The sequence below is a fragment of the Myotis nattereri genome (genome assembly GCF_964212035.1).
Source record: "Myotis nattereri genome assembly, chromosome: 1".
Classification (NCBI taxonomy): Eukaryota; Metazoa; Chordata; class Mammalia; order Chiroptera; family Vespertilionidae; genus Myotis; species Myotis nattereri.
The window spans coordinates 2,647,592-2,673,072 of NC_138075.1; the positions used below are offsets into that span (position 1 = coordinate 2,647,592).

Sequence of the window (25,481 nt, forward strand, 5' to 3'; positions counted from 1 at the left end):
AAAGCCAAGGTAAAGAATTCGGTCTTTATCTTAATACCAGTGGGAAATCTTGGGTGTTGAGCCAGGTTGGCACGACCCTTTTTCTTCTTCCTTTTTGAGGTATTATACACACACGGTAAAGTGCACAAATATTTATTTACATTTTTTAAAGTATATGTTTTTTATTGATTTCAGAGAGGAAGAGGGAGAGAAACATCAATGATGCCAGAGAACCAGGCTGCCTCCTGCACGCCCCCTACTGGGGACTGCAACCCGGGCACAGCCCCAGCGGGAACTGAACCTCCACCTCCCGGTTCACAGCTGGATGGATGCCCAACCACTCGGACACTGGTCGGCCAGTGCACGCAGATGTAGAAAACGGTTGAAGCTTTCTGTATGTAATGGCCCACGCAATGAGCTGGGTTTGCCTAATCAAGACACAGACTGTTCCTGCCGCCCCAGAAGCCTCCCTCGCACCCCTTCCGGCTCATAATGCCCCCAAGAAACCACTCCTCTGGCCTCCAGCACCAATGACTAGCTCTTCAAAAATTAAGGTGTAATTACAGCAAGTGGTTTGCACAGTGTGAAGACTGCTGCCTACGGGCACCCCTGTGAACCACCGCCCCAGTCAAATTCGGCGTTTCTGGCCACCCCGAGTCTCCCTCTTGCCGACAGGGGCAGCCGCTATGCTCACTCCTACCCCCGTGGGCTGGTTCGCTACAGGCTCCTTCGGTTTTCCGTCTGCAACCCTCTACCCGCCCCACCACGGGCTCCGCGTGGCCGCCCTGCCCCTACCGAGGCCGCCTCCTCCCGTTCCCGTTCCCAGGGGCCCGCAGCCCTGCACCCTCGCTCCCGGCCTCACCCACCCCAGGGCCTGGGTGACCGCCCACGGGTTCCCGCCGGCCCCTCCTCTCCCGACGCCCGGGTTGGTCTGGGCCGGGGTGTCCACCACCCTTCTCCCCGCCACCCCAATAAGCCAACCGCCTCAGCACAACCAGCGCCTCGCGGGGGACCCAGGCCGGAGACCCACAGCCGGCCGCCTCCGACCCAACTGCCTCCCCGGGACGTCTGTTTGCGGGAGGGGCGCGCGGGGCAGCGGGACGGGACGAGGCCATCGCGAATGCACCGGGCGCTGTCCCGGCCTCGGTCTCCCGCCCGTCCACTCGGAGGTGGGCTCCGGGCTCGGGACCCTGGAAGCCGGTCCGCAGAGCGCGCACGCCTGCGCACGCGCCGGCGCCGCAATCTCGGCGGCGCACTGGCTCCCGCCTTCCGCCCCGCCTTCCCGGCATCCCGCCTCCCTACGGCGAGCGGCGAGGCCCGATCCCGCCGGGAGCCTGGAGCCGGGACGCAGGGCGGGGCGGCGCGCTGAGGTCAGCGCGGCGACGGCCGGCCCCGCCGTGGTTGGCTGCGCCCGCCTGGCCGCGCCCTGGTTGGCTGCGGGCCGCGGGGCTGGGCCCGGGTCGGGGCTGGGTCGGGCGGGGGCGCCGGCCGGGCTTGCGCAGCGCTCCGGTCCGTTCGCTCCAGGGAGGCGGGGAGGGCGCGGCCGCGGGCGGGGCCGAGGGCCGCGGGCGGGGCGGGCCGCGCCGGGCGGAGAGGGCGGCGGCGCCGAGGGGAGGAGACCGGCCCATGGACCCGCGGGGCCCGGCGCCCCAGACGCTTCGCCGCCGGGACCGAGCCCAAGATGTCGGCCTAGGCCGGCGCGCGACGACGCGCACGGGGCGGCGACCAGGCGCTGCCCGGGCTCGCGGCCGCCGGGGCCCCGAGGGCGCGCCCTGACGGCCTGCCGAGCGGGCGGCGAGAGGCGGGCGCGTGGGGAGCGGGCCGCGCGGCACCATGTCGGCCAAGGTGCGGCTCAAGAAGCTGGAGCAGCTGCTCCTCGACGGGCCCTGGCGCCACGAGAGCGCCCTGAGCGTGGAGACGCTGCTCGACGTGCTCGTCTGCCTGTACACCGAGTGCAGCCACTCGGCCCTGCGCCGCGACAAGTACGTGGCCGAGTTCCTCGAGTGGGGTAAGTGCGCGCGCGCCTCCCCACCCGGCCGCCGCCTCCGCGCAGCCCTCCGGCCGCCGCCCCACCCGCCGCCGGTCCCTCTCGGGTCGCTCCCGGCGCGCCGGTCCCTCCGCGGCCTTCGCACGTCCGCGTCCGGCAGTCCCGCCCCCTCATCCTGCCCCGGGAGCCACATCCTCCGTCCCTCCCCCACCCCTTGCCGGGCCGTCGCCCCTGCCGCTTCCTAGATCCTCCCTGGAGCCTGGCTATCATTTCCTGCAGCCCTGCCTGGATATCCGCCCCCGCCCCGCGCGTTGGGGTCCGGGATCAGCGTCCGGTCGCCCCCCGCACCCCACGCGCGCGGCTGGCCCGTGGGGGCCGCCGAGTGTGCTTTGTGCGTTTGCCTCCCCCACCGCCCGTGGGCATCTCCTAGGCGACAGCCGTCCTACAGCCCCGTCACTGGGGCTCCTCCACGGGCGATTCGGGTTGAGAGCCTTATTTGGAGCACACCACGCAGGAGCAAGTCGATGTTTTTCCTGGCGGTTGCGCCAGCCCCCTGCAGTATTTGGGGTGGTGGGAATTGCCAGTATGCGGGAGTCCCTTGAGAACTTCCTTCCCCTGATCCTTGCGTGCCTTCTCCGCTTCATTCGGGGATCTACGACGCAGCAGTCCTTGGTCAGCTGACCTGTTCCGCTTTATGGGGGCATAACTTTGATTAAGCCACTTAATGGTCATTAGACTCCAGAAGGCAGTGAAACCCTCTGGCTCCGCCTTCTGCTAACGTGGGCGTGTTGTCAAGACCCTCAGACTCCCCTAGAACCGCCTGGTGGGCAGACCCCGCCTGTGCCGTGTTCGGGCCGCACCTGTGAGACTCCTGCCCGGGGTCATCTGTGTCCTCGGCCTGGTAGGACATGCAGTGCGAACCAGTCGTTTCTAATCTGCGGGGCTGATCAGGCTGCTGTTTACATGAGGAACAAGCCAGTGTGCTCTGTAAGAAGGCCTCCTGCCTGCCAGAGCGGTGTCCACAGGTTAAAGCTCAGGTGCCATGTTCTCTAGAGGGCTGGCCTCCCTCGGCTTTTTGCTCCTGAGGGAGACGCTGACATGATGTCCTGTGAGAGCAGCAGCAGGAGGAGGCCCAGACCCTCGGGGACCCCCGGCCTTGGTCACCTGCAGTGTAAGGAAGAGGGAGTGTTCGCTTTCTGGGGTCCTTTATCAGTGACCTGATTTCCAGCTGAATAATTTACCGGCTTCACAGTTGACTCGAAAGTGAGGTCTTCGGTGCCTGTTACGTCTCGGCCTCCTGAATATTGTATTGGCCACTTCTGAGGGTTTCATCCTGAACTCCAGTTCCACAATCAGGTCCAACCCCGCACAGCCTAGGAGTAACAGGATGATTGAAGGGAGGAAGCAGAGGGAAGGTTTTAGCTGGGACGGTGTGAACCAGCTGGCCTGTGGCCAGGGGACCGGCTGTGCCTGGACTGGGGTTCGTCCCAAGGCTGGGCGCCCTGTGGAGCAGTGGTCCTGGTGCAGGCCCCTCGCCACCTGGCTTCATGGGAGGAGGCTCCCCCAGCATGTGTGGAGGTCTTCCTCTACAAGATTTGACCTTTCCACATCTAAACAGGAGCTGTGTGCTACGAAGATAGAAATATTTTCAAAATTGTATCCTGGCCCTTTGGAAGTTATTATCTATACTAGAGGCCTGGTGCATGAAATTCATGCATATGGGGGTGTGGGGGGCGTCCCTCAGCCCAGCCTGTGCCCTCTTGCAGTTTGGGATTCCTCTGGGGATGTCTGGCTGATGGCTTAGGCCCACTTTCTGCACGGCTCCCATCACCACCTCTGCACTCTGCTTCTGGCTGAGTGGCACTTCCCCTGTGGGAGCGCACTGAACACCAGGGAGCAGCTCCAGTATTGAGCATCTGTCCCCTGGTGGTCCGTGCGCATCATAGCGACTGGTTGTTCCACTGTTCGGTCGATTTGCATATTAGCCTTTTATTATATAAAAATTATATAAAATATAATTATATAAAAATATAATTATATAAAAATATAAAATATAATTATATAATATAAAATATAAAATATAATTATATAAAAATATAATAAAAGGCTAATATGCTACGTGTCTCTCTGCCCATCCGACCAGTCCTATGACGTGCACTGACCACTAGGGGCCAGACGCTCAACACAGGAGCTGCCGAGCTGCAGTGACTTGGCAGTGGCGGTTCTAGGGTGACGCACCCTGAAACCAGAGAGGAGCCCGATTCCTCGTGGGGCTGTGCGATTCCACCTTCGGCCGTGGGTTATATTGTTGCTGGGGCATTGTCGGCCCCAAATCTGGTTTACTGCACACGTGCGTTTGCATTCCACACCCTGTACGACAGCAAGTTTGCAGAGTGCCCTATCACACTCCGGGACCCCTTGGGGGATGTCGGGGAGCTGGTTTTGGCCTGATTCCCACAGACCAGGCCGAGGGACCCCACCTGCCAAGGGACCCTGCTCACTTCACAGATGCTGGGGCAGGACCGCGGTAGGTTGGCTCCAGGGTGTGTCTGGCCCATCTTGCCCAGTCCTGCCCCTCCGGCCACCTTCTACTTCATTTCCTTTCAATGTGCACAAATCCGTGCACTGGGTCACTAGTTATTAATAAATTACATTATCCTAAGAACTTAATTCACATGGAAGTGTAAACTTGAAGTTACACAGGCAAAGAATGGACTTAAATTTAAGGTGGCATTTTAATGAAATGGTAATGTATTTTACAAACAGTATTTAGCCTGCTGTATGCTAACATATGCTCCATGTAACTGCGGTGGTGTGCTGGTGGTATGCTATGTGTGCAGTCATCATTTATTGTTACTTGGGATGCCTGGTGATTGAGAGTGGAAGGCGAAGAATGGTCTGTAGACAGAATTCTTTGTGGAGCGTTATCAGGGACCCTAATTCCTTCTGCTCAGGAAACTAGTGTCGGCTTTCGGTCCATGGATGGTTGAGTTTTTGGAGTCACACTGTGTGTGGTGTTTGACATCTTGGCTGGGTTGTGTCCTGTCATGTGGAGGGCCAGTCCTTTCCCGCCTTCCAAATCTTGCTAGTTGTCTATGGAGTTCTTGAAGCTGAGTGAAGAAAAAGAGCTGATTCCGCTCAGACTTGGAGACTTACTAGGAGGTCTTTGGGGAAGCCTGGGAAGTACAGGTAATAAAGTTGTTACCTTTTAAAGAAGACCGTCGCTGCTCCTGCTCTCTCATTCCCACAGTGCTACACGGGGAGAGTCTCCTGGCTCCATGGCAGGTTTTTGTCTTTAATTTTCCTTTCATTGTGTTTATAGTTTGATTAGTTTCCTCTATTCAATCACAGGCCTTAATTAAAAGTTGGAACTATCCTGCTTTGCATGTGTATTTTTAAGCTATTTCTTTTTTTCAAAATATCTATTTTATTGACTTTTTACAGAGAGGAAGGGAGAGGGATACCAGAGAGCTAGAAACATCGATCAGCTGCCTCCTGCACACCCCCTATTGGGGATGTTGCCCTCGACTGGATTCGAACCTGGGACCCTTCAGTCCGCAGGCCGACGCTCTATCCATTGAGCCAAACCATCTAGGGCTTAAGCTGTTTCTTAACATTCGATATTGTTTGAAGCAGAGCACACGAGACACTGAAATTTCAGCATGTGAACAGCAACAAATACGGACAGCTAAAATGAGGTGGATTTGTTCGTTCTCCGTCATATAAAGGTGCTTTTGCGGTGTTAAACATGCAGCACCACTTAAGTACCATGGCTGGTGTCACATTGGGCTGGAGCTGCTGTCTGGCATTGGATGGACCACAGCGGCCTCTGCACTGGTCCCCACTGGCCGCAGACGGGGCGGAGGTCGAGGGCTCGCGGCTGGTGGAGGCCCACCTCGTGGAGGCCGGCCTGGGCGCGGGCTTCCCGGGTCCGGCCGGCATCTTCTCTCCTGACGCACTTCCTCCGTAAGGAGCTTTAAATGTTCTCCTTGCTGCTGTTCCCACTGTGATTGCCGCAGCCCCTGCGCAGAGCTCCCCTCTTGGATGTAAACTTGCGGGTCTTCGTGTGGGGAGGACGCCCAGCACTGGGTGTGAGGGGGATGACTAGCAGAGCAGTAAATTCAGGCTTCACAGATGGTGCTAGGCATCTCAGGATTCATTCTGATCTGAGTGGTTTCTCCAGCTAGGGCGGTTGCATAACACGGGAACACTTTATTTTTACGACTTTTTAAAATGCTCAACCCAAGGGTATGCTTTTTATTGATTTTAGAGAGAGGAAGGGAGAGGGAAAGAAGGGGAGAGAGAGAAAGGAACATCAGTGCGAGAGAGAAATATCAATTGGTTGCCCCCAGACACACCCGACCCGGAATCAAACCCACGACTCTTCAGTGCACCGGCCGATGCTCCAACCACCGCAGTTACAATGGCCAGGGCAAGAACACTCTTTTTGAGAAACAGGTCTTTTGAGCAATAAGATATAAATTGTAGGGAAATATTGGGGTTGCATAATAAAAGATGAGGCTAACATAATTTAGACTTTATTAATAGCTTTTTAGAACCTATAGCTGTGGAGCGCATGGCGTGAGATGGGACAACTGAAGCTGCCTAACATTACCGTGCGGCTTCCCCTCTTCTCTCCTGAACCTCCTTCACTGACAGTCGGACTTTGAAGTGGGCAGCTGTGTCTGTGCTAAGCCCAGACCTTCAGTAAATCAGGTTGGAGTGAGTGATTTGTTCTCACTTTAGGGCGCACCAAGTGAGCAGCCGGAAAAGCTGATACGGCCAGTGAATTGCTCCTCAGCAGAGTAACGCGGGCGGGCTAACCCCTGGCGCGGCCGCGGGCTGTCCTCAGAAGTCCCTCCTGTCTGCTGGCGGGATGACGGTGAACACATGCGCAAACAAGACTGTTAATTCCAAACTATGTTAAGTACGGCCCAGCTATTGAATGCTTTTCTTGGGAAAGAGGCAAAGAATATCTGTTGAGACTAATAAATAAGGATCTTGCTGGAAGAGACCAAATATGGATTTTTTAGCCTTTTTAAAAATAAGAAAAGGGGATTAAATAAAATTAAAGGAAATTTAGAAAGAATTGAGAAAAGCAACAATCCTGTAATCACATCACCCTAACCCCCATAACATAACACTGTTTAGTCCCTGTCCCAGTTTAAGTTGGATTCTTAGGTTCTTAGAATGTTCCAGAATGACAGTATGTTAAAATTATCTTAAATGTGTGTGAAAATGGATTGAGAAGAAAAGACACTTTCCTTAAATGTAAAATCCCAAGTGTTTTGACAGTGTGATATACATATATGTGTGTATATAAAATATATATATATGCATATGTATGTATATATATGTATGTGTGTGTATATATATATGTATATATATGTATACTTAAAATCTACAGAGGAACAACTTTTTTTTTTGAGGAACAACTTTTTTAAGATACTGGGGGGTGGTCAATGGGGGAAAAAGGAGATATATGTAATGCTTTAAACAAAAATAAAGATACTACCTATGGAATAAAAGTTACACTCTACAGGATGACTTTAGACAATCTGTGTATTAGGTTTTGACTGGTCGGTAAATTTTATTGACTGGCAGATGCTGGCAACAGAATTGTTTTTTGACTAAAGCTTTGCCAAAACAGACATTTATATAATAGAAGACTTTGGATTTTGTTATCCTTAGGAAAGAATTAGAAATTCAAAGATAAATTTAAATTGAATAAAAAAAAATCTTAAAAATTGATTGATTGATGAGAGAGAGGGAGAGAGAGAGAGAGAGAGAGAGAGAGAGAGAGAGAGAGAGACATTGATTCGTTGTTCCACTTATCTGTGCATTCATTGGTTGATTCTTACTAGTGTGTGTTCTCTGACTAGGGATTGAGCCCGCAACCTTGGTGCATCAGGACGGCACTCTGAACCAACTGAGCTACCAGGCCAGGGCTCCTAAATTTCAGTTGAATTTATCCCGTTTTAAAGCTTCTTTGGAGAATGTGGAACTTAATCTTTCTAAGGTGATTCTTAACGCCATTGGGATGGTGACGATCTCTCTAGCCTCCAAAACTGCAGGGCAGGGCTTTGAAAACTGTTAGGAATTTGAGTGATGACATGGTCTGCCCTCCCCAGCCCGCTCTCCCTTGGGTAAACTCAGACTCTGGACATGTTCCCGAGTCATTCCTGAGCAAGCAGCCCCTAGCCCGGGCTCCTTTTCTCCACTGCTTCATCGTCAGCCCTGGGCCTCTGCTGGCACCTGCTTTGAAATATCTCCGTTTTATTTTAGCCTTTTCTTTCCGTTTTCATTATCACCGGCCTAGGTGAAGCTCTCAAGCCCCAGACCTAAATGAACGCTTTTCTCACGTGCAGATTTAAATATCTCTGCCAGGTCTGTCTGAAACACTGCTTTTAATTTCATCGACTCCCCTTTTTCAAAAACCTCCACAATGACTTCATATTCTGTTGCTTTTCACCCCTTTCCCCACAACCTGTGCCCCAAACACACATCCCTTCCTCTTTCTCCTTCCAAATATAAGGTTATATAACCATTTTTGTTTAAACTGATATTCATTGTTTATGTTGCTGTCATTAGGTGAATCTTAGGAAAGACAGGGGATTTTCGTTTTTATCGGAATGAATTATTTTTTCTTTCCTTCAGCTTGGATGCCAGTGCGCCGTCATGAATGCAGTCCCGGGTGTCTCGACGGAGCTCCCCAGTGCAACCTGACCCCCGGGTGGCCTCTCGCTTTCCATCCTTGCAGAGCCTGTCATTTTTCTGGCCTTTCCACTTGCTCTCTAAGCTGCTGCTTAGCCTCCCGAGACCGGCTTCTTTCCTGGCGGGAATTGGTGTGTCTCTCTGCTGAGCCCCCCTTTCTGGAGTTCATGCCTCCCTCCTGCGGGTGGCGTATGTCTTCTAGTGGTTTCCTGAGAAAGCGTCCATCACAGATACATTTTGTGAGACCTAGCCCAGTGGTCGGCAAACTCATTAGTCAGCAGAGCCAAATATCAACAGTACAACGATTGAAATTTCTTTTGAGAGCCAAATTTTTAAAACTTAAACTATATAGGTAGGTACATTGTTATTAACTTAATTGGGGGACCCCTAAGCTGGCCTTTGCTAAAAACGTCCTCAATCTGATTGAGGTACGTTCACTGAGGTCGACCCCTTCCCACTCTCCCATCCACACTCGTCTTGTGTCCTGTATACTTGTTTCGTCCATCTCCTTTCGTTCATCCTCTCTATATATCCTAACCATCTCAACATACAGGGCACCTAAAAAATGTTTCATTTTATAATAATAAAGCCACCAACACAAAATAATTACAATTCTTAAATTGATGACAAAAATACGTGTAGGATTTGCAGCTGATTGGAAAAATACAGGTAACTTTATGCTTCGAGTAGGTACTTTTGTCACCTGCGTGCGATTTGCGGCAGCGACTAGCACTAACCACTGCACATGAGACTGCTGACTGACTGGCTCACTCAACTCGTGTATGAATCACGCCCCTCCCCTGCGCTGCATATCCTGTGGCCCGACCCACCGACCGACACCCCCCACTTCTTCTAACGCCACTTCTTCAAAATAGACTCGCCCAGGCCGAAAACCGACTTCTGCGCACGGGCCACGAAGTTTCAGTCGCACTGTACGTGCGCGCCGCACGTGGTATTTTGGGGAAGAGCCACACTCAAGGGGCCAAAGAGCCACATGTGACTTGCCAGCCGCGGTGTGCCGACCACTGACCTAGCCTGTCTGCAAATGCCTTTTCTTTGCTCACTGCAGTGACAGTTTGCCTGGGTGTTGAATCCCAGGTTCGAAACCAGTTTTCCTCAGAAGTTTGAAAGCGTTACTGTACTGCTGTCTACCTTCCAGATTTGGTCCTGAGAAGCCTGAGACCTTGTGACTCCCAAGCCTCCATCTCTGAGGCTTGCAGGCCCTTCTGTTTGTTCCCGGGGCTCCTTGGTGGGGTGGCGGGGCTTTTGGCGGGGACACGGGTCCTTCAGATTTGGGGAACTTTTCTGTGTTATTTCTTGATAATCACTTCTCTGATTTCTCCATTCTAGCCTTCTTGATCTGTTATTCAGATGTTGGACCTTCTAGCGTGTCCTGCTAATTTCCTTTTCTCCTACCCTCTTCCATTCATTATATATATATTTTTTATTTATTTCCAGGAGAGGCCCTCAACTTTATCTTCTAGCTCTTATATTGAGGTTTTTTTGTTTTTTTAAAAAAATATATTTTATTGATTTTTTTACAGAGAGGAAGGGAGAAGGATAGAGTTAGAAACATTGATGAGGAAGAAACATCGATCAGCTGCCTCCTGCACACCCCCCACTGGGGATGTGCCCACAACCAAGGTATATGCCCTTGACCGGTATCGAACCTGGGACCCCTCAGTCCGACGCTCTATCCACTGAGCCAAACTGGCCAGGGCTCTTATATTGAGTTTTTATTTCTGCCGTTATATGTTCCATTTCTAAGGGCTTTTGTCCTCAGTATTTCTTTCTTTTCAATGTTTTTATTGATTTTGGAGAGAGGGAGAGAGAGAAACATCAAAGAGAGAAAGGCATGAACACTGACTGGTTGCCTCTTACGTGTCTCCTACTGGAGGTCGCTCCCCAGCCCGGGCTTGTGCCCTGACCCGGCGACCTGGTGCGGGGCCGACACTCAGCCACCGAATCGCTCTGGCTCGGGACTTCTTTCTACAGCATCCTGTTTTGTTCCATGAAGGCAGTACCTTTTTTGAGCATTTCTTCTTGGTTAGAATTTGTTACTGATTTACGTGCGCACGTTGATACTTCATAGACATTTTCTGTTTCCTGTGCTGTCGCTGTTCTGAGTCCTTTTCTCCTGGTTTCCACTTTGGTCTTTGCCTTTGATGTCAGAAGCCTTTGTCCAAATATCTGTGATTATTGGCTGTCTTTTCATCATCATGAGCGGGCTGATTGGAAATTCTTTGTGCGTGGACAAGTTTTAAATGTCTCACCTCGAGGAATAGGACGGGGACCTTGCCAGTTTGAGGGGATAGCACCAGAAGTTCTAACGTAATTCTTCTTAAGAGGCTTGTCAGTTTCCACAGAGAGGGGTTTCCCTCTCCTGCTTGGGTGGTGAGGCGTGTGGTCTGCGCCCAGCTGCCAGCTTTCTGGGAGGGTGGGGTGAGTGGTGTGGAGGGCGGAGGAGGTCTGGGCACAGTTGCTGCTGCAGGCCTGAGTCACGCGTGTTTTCTGTCCATTACTGTTTAGGCCCCCAGAGATCCCGGGGCTGCTGCTGAGCTCCGACATTACCCTGCCTCACACAGGGGTAACTTCCAGTTGCTAGCTTCGCTTCCCCCTGCTCAGAATTAAGTTGACATTTCTGGTCTGCTGTCATCTGTCATCCATTCATTCAAGTGTTTTTAAGGACTTAAAGATGTGCCAGGCACTGCAGTGGTGAATGGACTCTGGAAAAGGAGAAGTCAGCAGAGGAGAGTGACGAAACAGCCTCTTTCTCGGAGCTCAGTCATCTGCGAGCTCAGGGGCCGTGGGCTACATTTTAGTGGAGGTTTTGCGGCCAGAGATAAGCTGGGCGTTCTGTACACTGTGCTAACTGGAAGGTGCCCCGGGGTTTATCCCAGTTTCATCTCTAGGTAACGTTCGAGTGTAGAGTTACTAGATCCTTGATTTGGATGTACTGCCATTTCTGTACTTATTTATTGGAAACTAGAGGCCCGATGCACGAAATTCGTGCAAGGAGCTCGGCCCTCGCAGCCCCAGCTGCCTCGCCCTCCGCCCCCCCCCCCCCCCCTTCGTCTGGAAGGTCATTCTGCTGTTTGGTCTAATTAGCACATTAGCTCTTTATTCTATAGGATATTCCTCCAGTAGAAGGAAGACATGGGAATGGGGCGGGCAAGCTTTTCTCTAGTAACTGCAGGGCATTGAAAGGGAGGGAGAGGGGAGAGAAAGGGCCACGGGTACGAAGGAGGGGAGTGGCGTGCTGGCTGCTCTGAAGGCAGATAAAAGGTGTCTGGAAAGTGCTTCCGGGGTCTGGCCGGAGGCGGGCGGCCTCCTGGGGGCCAGGTGCTGGGCTGTGCCTGTGGACAGTGCAGCGTGGGGATGTCGGGATGGGGTTTGTGACCCAGGCCTGCGCGTAGGAACTTCATTGGCTGGTTCTGTAGCTCCAGAGCTTTTTTTCCAGAGCAGGAAGAATCGCTCATTTAAAATAAAGCGCAGAGTAAGCAATGTTCTTGCCATTCATAATTTTCTAAAAACACAGAGAAATGAAATGCAGAGGTAAATGGCCTCCTTAACCGTGACACGCAGACTACATCGGCAGGCTGTTGCTCAGTTGTGCTTTATCCCTGTCCCCCTCATTTTGTTTAAAAACTTTAAATCGGGCTGATTTTATTTTTTTAACCTATACATTATTTTAACTTGAAATAGCATTTGTGTTGATTCTTCACTATTCAGAAAGATGTTGATTTTATAATGAATGTGTATGCAGCAGTCCTTACAAAATAATTTTGCAGCTCTGTCACAAATGGGCTTCTTTCTTTCTTTTTTTAAAAATATATTTTATTGATTTTTTACAGAGAGGAAGGGAGTGGGATAGAGAGTTGGAAACATTGATGAGAGAGAAACATCGATCAGCTGCCTCCTGCACACCCCCTACTAGGGATGTGCCCGCCACCGAGCCAAACTGGTCAGGGCTGGGCTTTTTTCTTATCTAACCCAGTATTTGAAGTTAGGTTGTTCAAAGACTTGACGTTTTGATAATCTGGTGAAATAATATGTTAAGAGGGTTATTGAACAAAAACAAGTTGTCACCAATATTTGAGAGAAAAGTAAATTGAGTTATACAGCTAATTGTTTATTTTAATGAAAAAGAAAGGTTTCTTTGCCATTTTCAATTACCAAATGATTCCTACTGTTTACTTACTTATTTTTGATAATAGCTTCATTGAGACATAAGTGATATGTAATCTACCTGTTCCAGTTGTATAATGCGGTGGTCTTAGGGTATAGTTGTGCAGCCATCTCCCCTGTTCCATTCTAGAACATTTTCATCACCTCAGGAAACCCCTGTGCCCTTTAGCACCACCCCAGCTCCTCCTCCCCAGCCCTCAGCAGCCACTAATCTACTTTTATTATGTAGTTGCCTATTTTGGATATTTCCTGTGAAGGGGGTCATATATCACGCGACCTGTTGTGCCTGGATTGTTTCGCTTAGCGTAATGTCTTCAAGGATATGTCTGTATCTCATTCCTCTTCATTGCTGAGTAATTCTCGGTTACTCGGGTAGTCCACATTTTGTTCATCTGTTTATCAGTGGGTGAACATTGGGGTTGTTCCTACCTTTCGTTTATGCTAATGCCGCGTGAACATGCATGTGCAGGTCTTATTCATGGGCGTTTCCGTTTTCCATGGGTGCGTGTCTGGGAGTTGCTGGGTCCTGCGTGGTGAGCGTTTGAGGAGCTGCATACAGCTTGTTCCCACGGCCGCTTCCCGGTCAGCACGTCAGGGCCCCCAGCAGCACGTGAGGGTCCGGCTTCTCCACATCCCCGTCAGTCCTTACTGTCTTCCTAGTCTTGTCCGTGGGTGCGGACAAGATGCGTGTGCTTTGGCCTGCCTTTCCTTCAGGCTAATAATGCTGAGCCTCTTCGCTTGTGTTCATTGGTCACTGGTGTATCGTCGTAGAAACGTCTGCTAGTCCGTTGTTCATTTCTGTGTTGTCGTTTTGTTGCGTTCTCAGAGTTCCTTACATATTCTGGATACAAGCCTTCATCAGCCTGTGATTTGCAAATATTTTCTCTTGTTCTATGGGTTTCTTGATGGTTTCCTTTGAAGCAAAAGTTTTTAATTTTGATGAAGTCCAGTTAAATTTTTTGTTGTTGCTTTAATTGTCATATCTGAGGATACATTGCCAAATCCAACGTCACAAAGATTTATACCTGTGTTTTCTTTTAATATTTTATAGTTTCTCTCTTACATTTAGGTCTGTGATCCATGTTGAGCCCATTTTTATTTTTTTTTATTTTTAAAATATATTTTATTGATTTTTTACAGAGGGGAAGGGAGAGGGATAAGAGAAACATTGATGAGAGAGAAACATCAATCTGCCTCCTGCACACCCCCTACTGGGGATGTGCCCACAACCAAGGTACATGCCCTTGACCGGAATTGAACCCAGGACCCTTGAGTCTGCAGGCCAACACTCTATCCACTGAGCCAAACCGGTTAGGGCTATTTTATTTTTTAAATATATTTTTATTGATTTCAGAGAGGAAGGGAAAGGGAGAGAAACATCAATGATGAGAGGGAGTCATTGATCAACTGCCTCCTGTAGGCCCCTACCTGGGACTGAGTCCGAAACCCACTCATGTGCCCTTGACCGGAATCGAACCTGGGACCCTTCAGTCCTCGGGCCTACACTCTGTCCACTGAACCACACTGGCTAGGCGATTCCATTTTTATATATGGTGTGAGACAGGGAGTCCACAGTCATTCTTTGCATGCGGGTGCTCTGTTGTTCCAGCACCATTTGTGAAAGAGACTGTTCTTTCCCCATGGCATAGTCTTGGCATCCTTGTCAAAATCAGTTGACCGCATAGGTGTATGGCTTCTTTCTGGATGCTAGTAATTTTCGTTTTCCTTATTTATTTGTTTCTTTTGGGGTCGGTTCTTTGCTTACCTTGGAACTTTTTCTAGTGATTTTCCTTTCTTCTTTTTTAATATATATTTTTATTGCTTTCAGAGAGGAAGGAAGTGGGAGAGAGAGATAGGAACATCAATGATGAGAGCGGTTCATTGATCGGCTGCTTCCTGCACGCCCCACACTGGAGATCGAGCCCGCAACCGGGCATGTGCCCTGACTGTGAATCAAACCCTGATTGTATTGCAAGTTTAGTGTGGCTTAAGATATTATATTTATTTTCTGAGAAAAATATTCTCCAGTAAAATGAACTTTAAATCTTTTTAAAACGAAGTCTGGTGTGGAGAACTGTAACTAGTTTTTCGTGCCCCCAGAGTGTTCTCAGCACCGCCTTGGAAAGGGCGTCTTTAGGTAAACATTTAGCAATAGGAGTGCGGAGGTACACCTCGTACAGGCGGAGGGCAAAGTCCTGCTGGAGCGGTGTTTCTAATCAGACCCGGGACGCGCAGCGGTTATGCCGAGTGCTGGAACCATTAGTCACGCCAGCCCTGCGGAGTCGGTACAGATCTTACCAGCTCGTAAGCTGCTTTATGACCCAGAAGAATGCCAGCGGTGAAACAGGCTCCTAACCAGTGCCCTGGCATGTGGCAGACTCTCATGCCCAGATCCGCGTTGGGGAGGAAAACTACTGTGCGGCTTGGGATGAGAGCGCGCAGCACGTGGAGTCGGTCACTCTGGTTTGAGTATTTGTAAAAGGAAACTCATTTCTCAACAATGTTCAGCCTCGTGTCTGTTGTCAGGCCCTCGGCTATCCCCCATGAGCTGTGCGGCAGCGGGGCCTCGGGTAGGAAGATGGCACTGCCCTTTTGGAGTGGCGTGACCTTTTCCTGTTGATATTCTTTATTTTTGTAATCAGTCCCCTATAAAGTGCTGACAGTTTCTTGTTACAGATGTTTAATTTTTTTATGAGAGGAGTTTCAGACGCCTGAAGGGTAGAGAGAGAACCCCCCGTTCCAGTCACCGTCTCAGCAGTTGCCAAGGCCTGGTCAGCCTTGCTTCCTTTCTCCCCCTTCTCCCCAAGAGGGTATTTAGAGACAACCCCGGGCCATGTCGTCTCGTTGGTAAATGTTTCCATACACACTGCAAGCACACAAGGGCTTTCTTTAAAAACAGCCGTGATAACATTGTGACATTAACCCACAGTACAATCAGGTAGCCATGGTTTAAAGGCCCCCTTGTTGTTGTTCTCGTCGGGTTCTCTGCTGCACGTGGCATTGGTGTGGAGCCCCGCATTCCCCTTTCACCCCGGCTCCTTCCTCCTTTCTCTCTCTGTTTGCTGTGGAAGGAACCAGCCATTTTCCTGTCCTGCTGATACCATTTCCTTATTCCTAGTGTTTTCCTAACAGGGCACATTTGGCTGTTAATAAATCCTTCCTATACTTTGGGCCCAGGATACTTTTGTGGGGAAGAGAGCTATTTGGGGATTTAATTGTAAAAATGAGGTATTTCTTGTTCCATTTGAGATGTAATTTGTACACACTGTTGGGAGGTGTTTCCTGTCAGGGCAGGACTTGCTTCAGGTCCTGAGTGTGGGCTGGTGCCCGGCTGTGGCGGGGTCAGTGGTTCATGTTCCAGGCGGCGGTCCCCGGCTGGGGCGGGGCGGGCATCACCTCCCTTCCTCTCCCAGCACGAGCCCGGCCCTGGGGCCCGCCCTTCCTCCTGGAGCCCCGAGGTTGATTCACCCCGACCCCCGCGTTTCCCCGCGGAGCATATTAATGAACCCTGGACATTTAGGGAGCTGATTAACGTTTAGCTGAAACCCTTCCCCTTCCCCATACTTCACATTGGCTTCTTCAGCTTTTCCCTGTTCATGTCTTCAGCCCTTTCTATAGGGAAATGAGCCCTTTTCTGTGTTGCTTTTCTCAGTTTGCCTTTTGTCAGCACTTGCTGGTGTTTTGTGCTGAGTTTATTACACAGTGGAAGTGAGTGGCTCCGGGGCCTGAGTGTCCAGTGCTGCCCCTTCTCACTGAATGGCCCTGCTGTGGGCTGGATGGCGGCTGGGCTAGCCTCACCAGCCACGTCCACCGCCGTGGAGGGGGACAGTGCGACGTGGCCCTCTGTGGGAGGGTCACCTCTGGTCTGGAACGGGGTGGGGCAGCAGTCGGCCGGACGGCCCGGAGGCCTGGGAGTGGGGACAGTGGTGAGAGGTTTGCTGGAGGGTAGGGGTCAGGGCAGACTGGGGCGCAGACCACCCTTGCCGGGTGGAGGCCATCAGGAAATGGAAGGAGGTGTGGCCAGCTGTGTGCTGGGGAAGTCACTGCTGTCTGCGTGCTGCGGGTGGCAGCCCGGCCACCCCTCGCTTCACTCTGGCTGTGGCGAGTGGTTCTGGGGCTGGTCCCATTGACACCTGCACACAATGTCACACCGTTAGCCTGGCGGCCTCGAAGGCACATTCGGGCAGCTGTCGCCTCCTCGGTCGTCCTGCACCCCACCCTTTGTCCAGCTGCTTACCCAGCTTGGGCCTTCCACGGCGGTGATCCCCGGGGACACCAGTGCTTGGTCTCCTGCTGTCCGGGCAGCCCGGAGCCCCGGGGGCTGTCTGTGGGCAGAGGGCTGGGCAAGCCCCACGTGGCCGGTGATGCCAGGAGCTTGCTGGAGCCATGGCATTGGACAGGGCTTTGGGGCTGGTGAGGGGCTCAGGTAGACCAGACTGGCTGCTGTCCCTCCTCCGCACCCCACACTCAGGACCCTCGCTGGGCCGGCGACTGCGACCTCTGAGCCGCCCTGAGCCGCTGTCACCTCCCTGGCCCTTTGCTGCGAGGCTGCAGCGGCTCGGACCCAGGCCGGGTTCGGTGCGTGTGGACCTGTGGGACGTGTCCTAATAGGGAAGTCGCAGTCATTCTCCTGCTCTGCTCACCCTGGGGCTGGTGTGTCGGGGCCAGCAGGCTGTGAGTGTGTCTGTGCTGGAGGAAGTGGGGGCGCCGTGGGGGACCGCAGACGGCCCGCGACAGCAGAGGGGGCAGAAGTGAAAGAGGTGGCGCCTCGCCCGTCCTTCGTGTCCGTGAGAATCACCCGCTGCTCTGAGCGCCCAGGGAGCGTCCTAGGCGACCCTGTCCCGGGGCTCAGGTGTCTGCACAGTGACCAGCGGCTCAGGGGGCCCCGCGTTTGTCACATTGCTCTGGGAAAACACGTAATGTGAGGCAGGTCTCACCTGTGACCTCCTCACCTGTGACCTCCTGGTTGTTCAGTGGAAACACTGGGATTGACATTCGTGAGGACTTTAAGTGGGATCTTACGCTGTTTAGTCTTTGAGTTGAACTTAAGAAAAATGAGGCTTGCTTGTCCACCTCAGGGCGGTGCCCCGTTGTCCTGTGGCGGCTCTCGGCTCTTGGCTCTCGGCTCTTGGCTCTCGGCAGGGCCAGCTCCGCGGGGCGGGGCGCTCCCTGCTGGGGGCAGCCAGGCCTAGAGCTCCCCGTGGTGTGGAAGGCCTTCTGGACACCAGTGGTCATGCAAGCCTTTCCTCACTGAAGGGCTGGGCCAGGAAGAACCAGCTCTGGCTGCCTGGCGCACAGCGCAGACCTCACAAAGCCAGCGTCCTGTTTGAAGTGTTAAACATTTGCCAGCCGGTCAATGAGATTTCATTGATTTGTGGAGCTCTTGTCATTTGCCTGATTAGTGGGTCTCATCTCTGGCAAATAGTGGGAAGAGGACCCGCTTGCCAAGCCACAAGGAACCAGAGTGAGACCTAAAGTCTTACTTAAAACCAGCTTCCTTCCTGTCCATTGATTAACTTCTAGTGTGGACGGAAGGCCCCAGCTGGCGTGGCTCGTCCCAGGCGCCGCAAGCTCCCCGATTGGATTCCTGGTCAGGGCACAGGCCGGGCTGTGGGTTTGATCCCTAGCAGGGGGCGTGCAGGAGGCAGCTGATTGGTGTTTCTCATGGATGTTTCTTTCTAAAAAAAAAAAAGAAGGGTGGGGAACCCGGAAGACACCCTTCTTCTCGTCTTCGTGTCTGTGTTATTTTGTGTGTGTTTCATTCCTTTATGCTGACATTTTTGTTACTGAAAAAATACTGAGCGCAGAGGGCTTGCTTTCGTATTGTAGCAGAAGCACCTCAGAAATGCATGGGTTGGCTCAGCTGGATAATGTGACATACCATTTAATGCGGACAGTGGGGCCTCCAATTGAGTTGATGTTCAAATAAATGACATTTAATGTGAGGGAAGCCCTTTACCACATCCACACGGTTTCTGCTCCTTTTTAAGCCCTTTTTCAAAAGCACACACAGAAAGCAAAACTAGACTCTGCTGTGCATTCATGAGCATTGTAATGAGGTGCTGTTTCCCCCTTGGCCTCGGCGGCCGGGCCAGGGCCTTGGACACGCGTCCGCGGGTCTCGGGGAGCAGCAGCCTCGGGCAGGAGCGTGTCCTGAGGATGGCGCTGGTTCTTTTCTGCGCTCAGAACCGTGGCCTTGACCGTCACTAGAGTGACTGTGAAGACTCATTCTCATGTGAATGCTCTTCTCTCCACAATCACATCTGCCCCTGGGGCTGCAGTCCAGCTTTCTTTGTAGCCGCAGGTATCTGGTATAGAGTTAGGTTCTAGAAGATTCCTATAATTTTGGTAGAATCCGTTTTGCTTTTTTCTTCCGGAGACATTTACTCCCTGTGCAAAACACAGCGCTTGTCACGAAATTCAGTGAAAGCTCGACTGACACGAGAGGATTGCCCACAAGAACGTTTCCCGGTCGGTCCTGGGGGATGGACCACCCCCGGCTCGGGGCGGTGATGAACGGTGAGGAAGTGGTTGCTGCAGCCGGTGTGGGCCTTGCCGGTAGGCTCCGGGCCTCAGGATGGGTGCTAGATTTTTTCTTATTCCCTGGCAGAGTTTTGTTCTCGTGTTTTCTAATTCAGTACGTTTAGAAGTAAATAGCAATCCTGTTGAACAAGAATCCCACGTGCTGTGTTCAGACAGGAGAGTGCGTGGTGCGCACAGCATGAGCACGGACTGTGAGGAAGGGTGGCTGAGAGCCTTCTCGGAGCAGTGGGCCTGTCACTGACACTGGGTCCGCGTCTGAGCGCTCCGGGCTGTAGGGCTGGGCAGGGAGCGACCTCGCTAAGTTCCTTGGTGCCGTGGAAGAAAGTAGTGAAAGAAGTGGTGGAAGGCCTGGAGCTGTGGGCGGGGGGAAGGCTGCCCGGGTGAGCACGGAAGTGTGGGCTGTGGGACCGGTCTGCCCTCGCAGCGGAGGAGCCCGCCCTGCAGACAGGTGTGTGTCCTGCAGCACGTTCCTGTGGGGAAGGAGTCGGGGTGGAGTACAGTCTTCCTGTGACCAGGCCTGATCTCAGCATGACTGATGGCTCTGCGTGTGGACACAGTGCACTTGCTCATGGTTACGTCCACTGTCACATTCGATCCTCCCAGTGACCCCCAATCCTAGGATTGTCCCTGATTCACCGAGGACATGAGCTCAGATTAAGCATTTTGCACCAGGAGCAGGGCGGCGATGTCTGGCCCCAGTGCCTGCTCTCAGCCAGTGTGTCTGCTGCTTCATTTCAGTAATTTCTTTAAGTACCTTGATGCCGTCTGAATAAATTCATGAATGATCATGTGCTGACCAGGCTCTGTGTGACCTCCTCTTCCCTCCTCACGCATGACCCCTTCCTTGACCAGCAAGCACTGTTGTGACACACATCACAGATTAGTTGTTTTATTATTATTATTTTAAGTGAGATTTACTTACTAAAAGTAAGATTTACTTACTTTTAGAACATTCAGAGTTGTGCAACCATTACGACTGTCTAATTCCAGAACATTTTATCGCCCCTACAGGAAACCCTAGACCAACGGTTCTCAACCTGTGGGTCGCGACCCCTTTGGCGGTCGAACGACCCTTTCACAGAGGTCGCCTAAGACCATCCTGCATATCAGATATTTACATGACAATTCATAAAAGTAGCAACATTACAGTTATGAAGTAGCAACGAAAATAATTTTATGGTTGGGTCACAACATGAGGAACTGTATTTAAAGGGCCAGAAGGTTGAGAACCACTGCCCTAGACCCATTAGCAGTCACTCCCCAGCCCCCTGCCCAGCCCCTGGCGACCACTAGTCTACTTCCTGTCTCTATGGATTTGCTGTTCTGGGCATTTCATAGAAACAGAATTACACAATGTGTGGTCTTTTGTGATTGGCTTCTTTCCCTTGAATGTTTGTAGCATGTATCAGTATTTTCTTTTATGGCTTCATAATAGTCCACGTTTTGCTCACCCGCTCATCAGTGGATGGACATTTGGTGGTTCTGGTTTTTGGCTGCTGTGAATAATGCCGCCATGACCATTTGTGTACAAGTCCTGTGTAGATGTATGTTTTCACTTCTGTTGGGTTTGTACCTGGGAGTGGAGTCGCTGAGTCACAGTCACGCCATGTCAGCATTTGAGGAACGGCCCGGCTGTTTCCCACAGGGCCTCTGAGGGGGTGAGGCTCCCTCTCCAGCTCTTTGCCAACACGTGTTACTTGTCCTTGTTATTCTAGGCACCCTAGTGGGTGTGAGGTGGCATCTCCTGTGGTTTCGATTGGCATTTCTGTGGTGGCTGAGGATATTGACCATCTTTTCATGTGCTTATTGGCTATTTGTATATCTTCTTTGGAGAAATGTCCTTTCAGATCCTTTTGATGCCAGAGGAATTAATGGGCCAGATTTCTCCGACACGAGTGGGGATGAGGTGGAGGTTCTTGGGTGCCACTGAAATCAGCATTTTCAGAAGTCCCCGGGAGGGTGGGACGTGGAAGGTTTTATTGCAGTGGAGTTACATTTCCTGGGTTCTGAAGTCCCCTGCCCCTCGAGCCAGTCCTGGAAAGGGTGCAGCTGGGGCTCCTGCAGAGCCAGAAGCAAGACCGGTGTCGAGAGCTTCTGTTCCACGTTGCAGCCGGATGTGGTTCAGCGTTCAGGCCAGATTAAGTGTATTAGTTCATGTGTGGAGTCCAACATGGCCGTGCGCCACGTGGGCACGGGGGAGAGCATCCCCTGCTGCAGGCGTCCCAAGAGGGCGAGGAGAAGAGAGCTTCCATTGTTGGGAAGTTTCAATATTCAGGTTTCACATGTTTGCAGTGGCCACGCCCATCTTGGCCACTGATTCACTTTCAGGTGATTGACAGACAAGCACCTTCCCATGTCCCTCAAACCTTTACTGGGCAATGTGTCTAATTGCCTTAGTCTACTAGGCCCTTCCCTGTCGGTCAGCGGGAACAGACGTGGCGAGTGTTCAGTGCACCTTTGGCAAAGCTGTGTAAGCGACCTGTCCACGTTGTTTGGTCTCCCCTTTCACTCCTTCTGGTTCAGTGGTAACCAGATTATTACAGTAGCATCACTTAGCCCATTTTTCATTGGGTTGTCTTTTTATTAGTTGTAAGAGTTTTTATATATTATGGATACAAGTCCCTTATCAGATATATAAATTAGCACATTTTTTTCTTCATTCTGTGGCTTATCATTTCATTTTTTAAGAAAATTTTTTATTGACGGGATGACTCCAACCAACTGAGCCACACTGGTGAGGGCTGATGAAGTCCAATTAGAAATTTATTTTCTTGCTTGTGCTTTTGGTTTCACATTTAAGAGTCCCTTTTTTGCCTAACCCAAGGTCACAAAGATTTATACCTGCATTTTCTTCTAAGAGTTTTGTAGTTTTAACTCTTACTTTTATGTCTTTGGTTCATTTTGAGTTAATTTCTGTATGTGGTGTGAGGTAGGGGTCTGTGTTTATTCTTTTCATGTAGATATCCATTGTCCCAGCACCATCTGAGGCTGTTCTCTCCCCGCTCGGCTGTCTCGCAGTGGTGCCTGTCTGCGCTTCCTACAGGGGAGCCCTGCGTGTCCCCCTCTGGTTTCCTCAGCCTCGCACTGTGTCCTGAGTTGATGGGTCATGCCTGCAGCAGGAGGCCGTTTCTCTGTTGCTGGTGGTTTCCTGTGGCATGCATTCTTCTGTTAGTGAACAACTTGGGTTGTAATTGGTTGTTGACAGTAATGAATAAAGCTGCTCTGAGCATTCTTGTATCATAACTGGGTCATAGGCACACATGTTAGCTTAAGAGCTACAGACATACATGGGGGGGGTGTGTGGTAACTATTCTGTTTAGAGGAGAGTGGGAGATTGTTTCCTTGATTACCAGTTTTCAAAGAACCTGAGTGATCACCTGAGCTGACCTGTCACTAAGGTGGTGCTGGCGCCGTCGGGACGTTAGATGCAGCCGCTGTTTTGCTGAGAGAAAACACGCTGGATAACGTGCTGCCTGCCCGACGATTGTCAAGACAACAAGAAAAATAAGCGGAGTTAAGTTTTCCCCTGTCTTTTAAAATGGAAATAAAAATCCTCTTGATTGAATTTATTGGGGGTGGCATTGGCAATAAAATTACATAGGCTTTTAGTGTAAAATGGGCCATTGTTAATGTTTTAAGAAGTGTGAAGAGTCACATGTGTGGGGAATAAAGATAAGTAACAAGGAATAAAAATACTAAGCGCTTATGTGAACTTGGGCCTTGTGTTTTCTCCGTTTGCTTATTTATCAAAAGCAGGCGACACTGCGCTGCAGGTTTTAGAGATTGTTATGACATCCCCGACACACGCAGGTGTTCAGAAATTAGCGGGGGGGGGGGGGGGCTTAATGTTTCATCAAATATTTGGGGTGGAAGAGAGTAAAAGAATTTAAAGCGCAGTGAGTCCTACCTTACCAGCGTCGACAGCGTGCAGTGAGACCGCTTTCCTGTAAGCTAGTGTACATAACAAGATTCCCAGGGCATCTCGCCGCTGCTGCGACGAAACGGTATCACCCAGGACCAGCTGTGTGAGTCCAGGCCTCCCTTCTCACTCTCCAGTGGGACCATGTCACACATTTGAGCTAATTATAACAGAAGGTTGGTGGATACTAGCTGGTTGCTGAAAATTCTCCCCAATTACTGATCCCTGAAATTAAGTTGCCTTCCTTGAGTGTATCAATTTGCTGATGTTTTGCCAACTTCTTGCTTTCTTGTGTTACTCTTCCCGCCCTGCGCAGTTGCGGCGTCCTTTCTTATTAAGTAGATACCGTTTTGTATCAGCGCCTGTGATTAGTGTCTGCTAGACACGACCACCAGGCTCAGGCTCCGAGGCCAGAGCTGGAAGGGTGAGGTGGACTCACTCTAGCACAGGGATGGCAAACCTGTGACACGCGTGTCAGAGGTGACACACAAACTCATTTTTTGGTTGATTTTTCTTTGTTAAATGGCATTTAAATATATAAAATAAATATCAAAAATATAAGCCTTTGTTTTACTATGGTTGCAAATATCAAAAAATTTCTCTATGTGACACGGCACCAGAGTTAAGTTAGGGTTTTTCAAAATGCTGACACGCCGCCCCCAGAAGGTTCGCCATCACTGCTGTAGCAGGAGCCCTTTCTGTCCTTGGTCTCAAACAGGCTGACCCCGAGGCACCCTGGGAGGAAGGGTGTCGCCACTCCCTTCCTCGTTGCTCACGTCCTCCCGCCCTGCTCTAAGCATGAGAGCACCCCGTCTCTAGGAGGCCGTGCTGTGTGTAGGGATGCATGAGGGCTTCCTCCTTGATTTCTCATCCTGCTGCAGGCCTGCCCTGAGCTCATTTCCCGCGTCCTCTTCCTGGTGATGGGCAGGGTGTCCGCTCTCAGGGTGGGTCATGTGGGGTCCTGCCCAGCTGACCCTCGGCGTCACCCGGAACCCTCGGGTGCCCAGCACAGTGTACTGCCCTTTGTCTTCAGAGCAGCTGGGCAGAGTGCCGAGGGCAAAGCTGGTCAGTTCCTGAGATTCTTAGATGCGGATCTAGTTAACTTAACGAGCCAGATTGGGAGTTAGAAAACCATCTCTAGCGTGGCCGTGGCGCTGCACTGCTGAACTTGCCAAAAGCCGCTCGTGTGACTGGTTGGTCTGAACTGCCTTGGTCTGGCTGCCGTGAAGTCTGTACCATCAAGTCTGTATGCTTACCAATGTATTTTCTTTATCAAAATTAAAGTTTTTACTCAAAATTCAGTAGAGAATGATCAGAAAAACTAAAGAGAAACCAGGGAGTAAAATCACTAATGTCTACTCCCCCCGGAATAGAGCCCTAAGAGCCCCTGGGTGCCTGTGGAAGGAGCTGGCGCAGGCGAGAGTCCCAGGAGACCGCCGAGTGGCTGGGCGTGTCGGACACGCAGCGAGGACCATTGCCGCTCGCTTAGGAAAGGGCTGTCTTCTGTGGGTTGCACGCGGAAGCTTGGGGCGTTTATTTTGTAGCCTTAGAGTTGGTTTGTTGGCCTCTGGCTAAGCCAGTGAAGGGAGCTTTCTGCTTCTGGCTGTGCTGGGAGAGCACAGACCTGTCCCGTCTTCAGTCGGGTTACTCAGTCCGTGAGATACCAGCACGGCTTTGGGGTGGATCAGTTTCACCTCCACTCCAAGATCAGTGTTTTATTTTTTATTTTTTTTAATATATTTTATTGATTTTTTACAGAGAGGAAGGGAGAGAGATAGAGAGTTAGAAACATCGATGCGAGAGAAACATCGATCAGCTGCCTCCTGCACATCTCCTACTGGGGATGTGCCTGCAACCCAGGTACATGCCCTTGACCGGAATCGAACCTGGGACCCTTCAGTCCGCAGGCTGATGCTCTATCCACTGAGCCAAACTGGTTTCTGCAATTATTTTTTTATTTTTTATTTTTTTAAATATATTTTATTGATTTTTTAGAGAGAGGAAGGGAGAGATAGAGAGTTAGAAACATCGATGAGAGAGAAACATCAATCAGCTGCCTCCTGCACACCCCCCACTGGGGATGTGCCCGCAACCAAGGTACATGCCCCCGACCGGAATCGAACCCGGGACCCCTCAGTCCGCAGGCCGACG

At 51.2% G+C, this 25,481-nt stretch overlaps 1 protein-coding gene across 1 annotated transcript in view; it reads left to right on the top strand.

Moving 5' to 3' along the window:
- Positions 1 to 1,812: 1,812 nt before the first annotated feature.
- CDC42BPB (CDC42 binding protein kinase beta) overlaps positions 1,813 to 25,481 on the top strand; it is a gene marked incomplete at its 5' end in the record, with an annotated part of 86,357 nt that continues 62,688 nt past the window's right edge. Inside the window, one exon of the mRNA XM_081086010.1 lies at positions 1,813 to 1,987. Coding sequence (XP_080942136.1) covers positions 1,813 to 1,987 — 175 coding nt within the window. The remainder of the gene's footprint in view (positions 1,988 to 25,481) is intronic.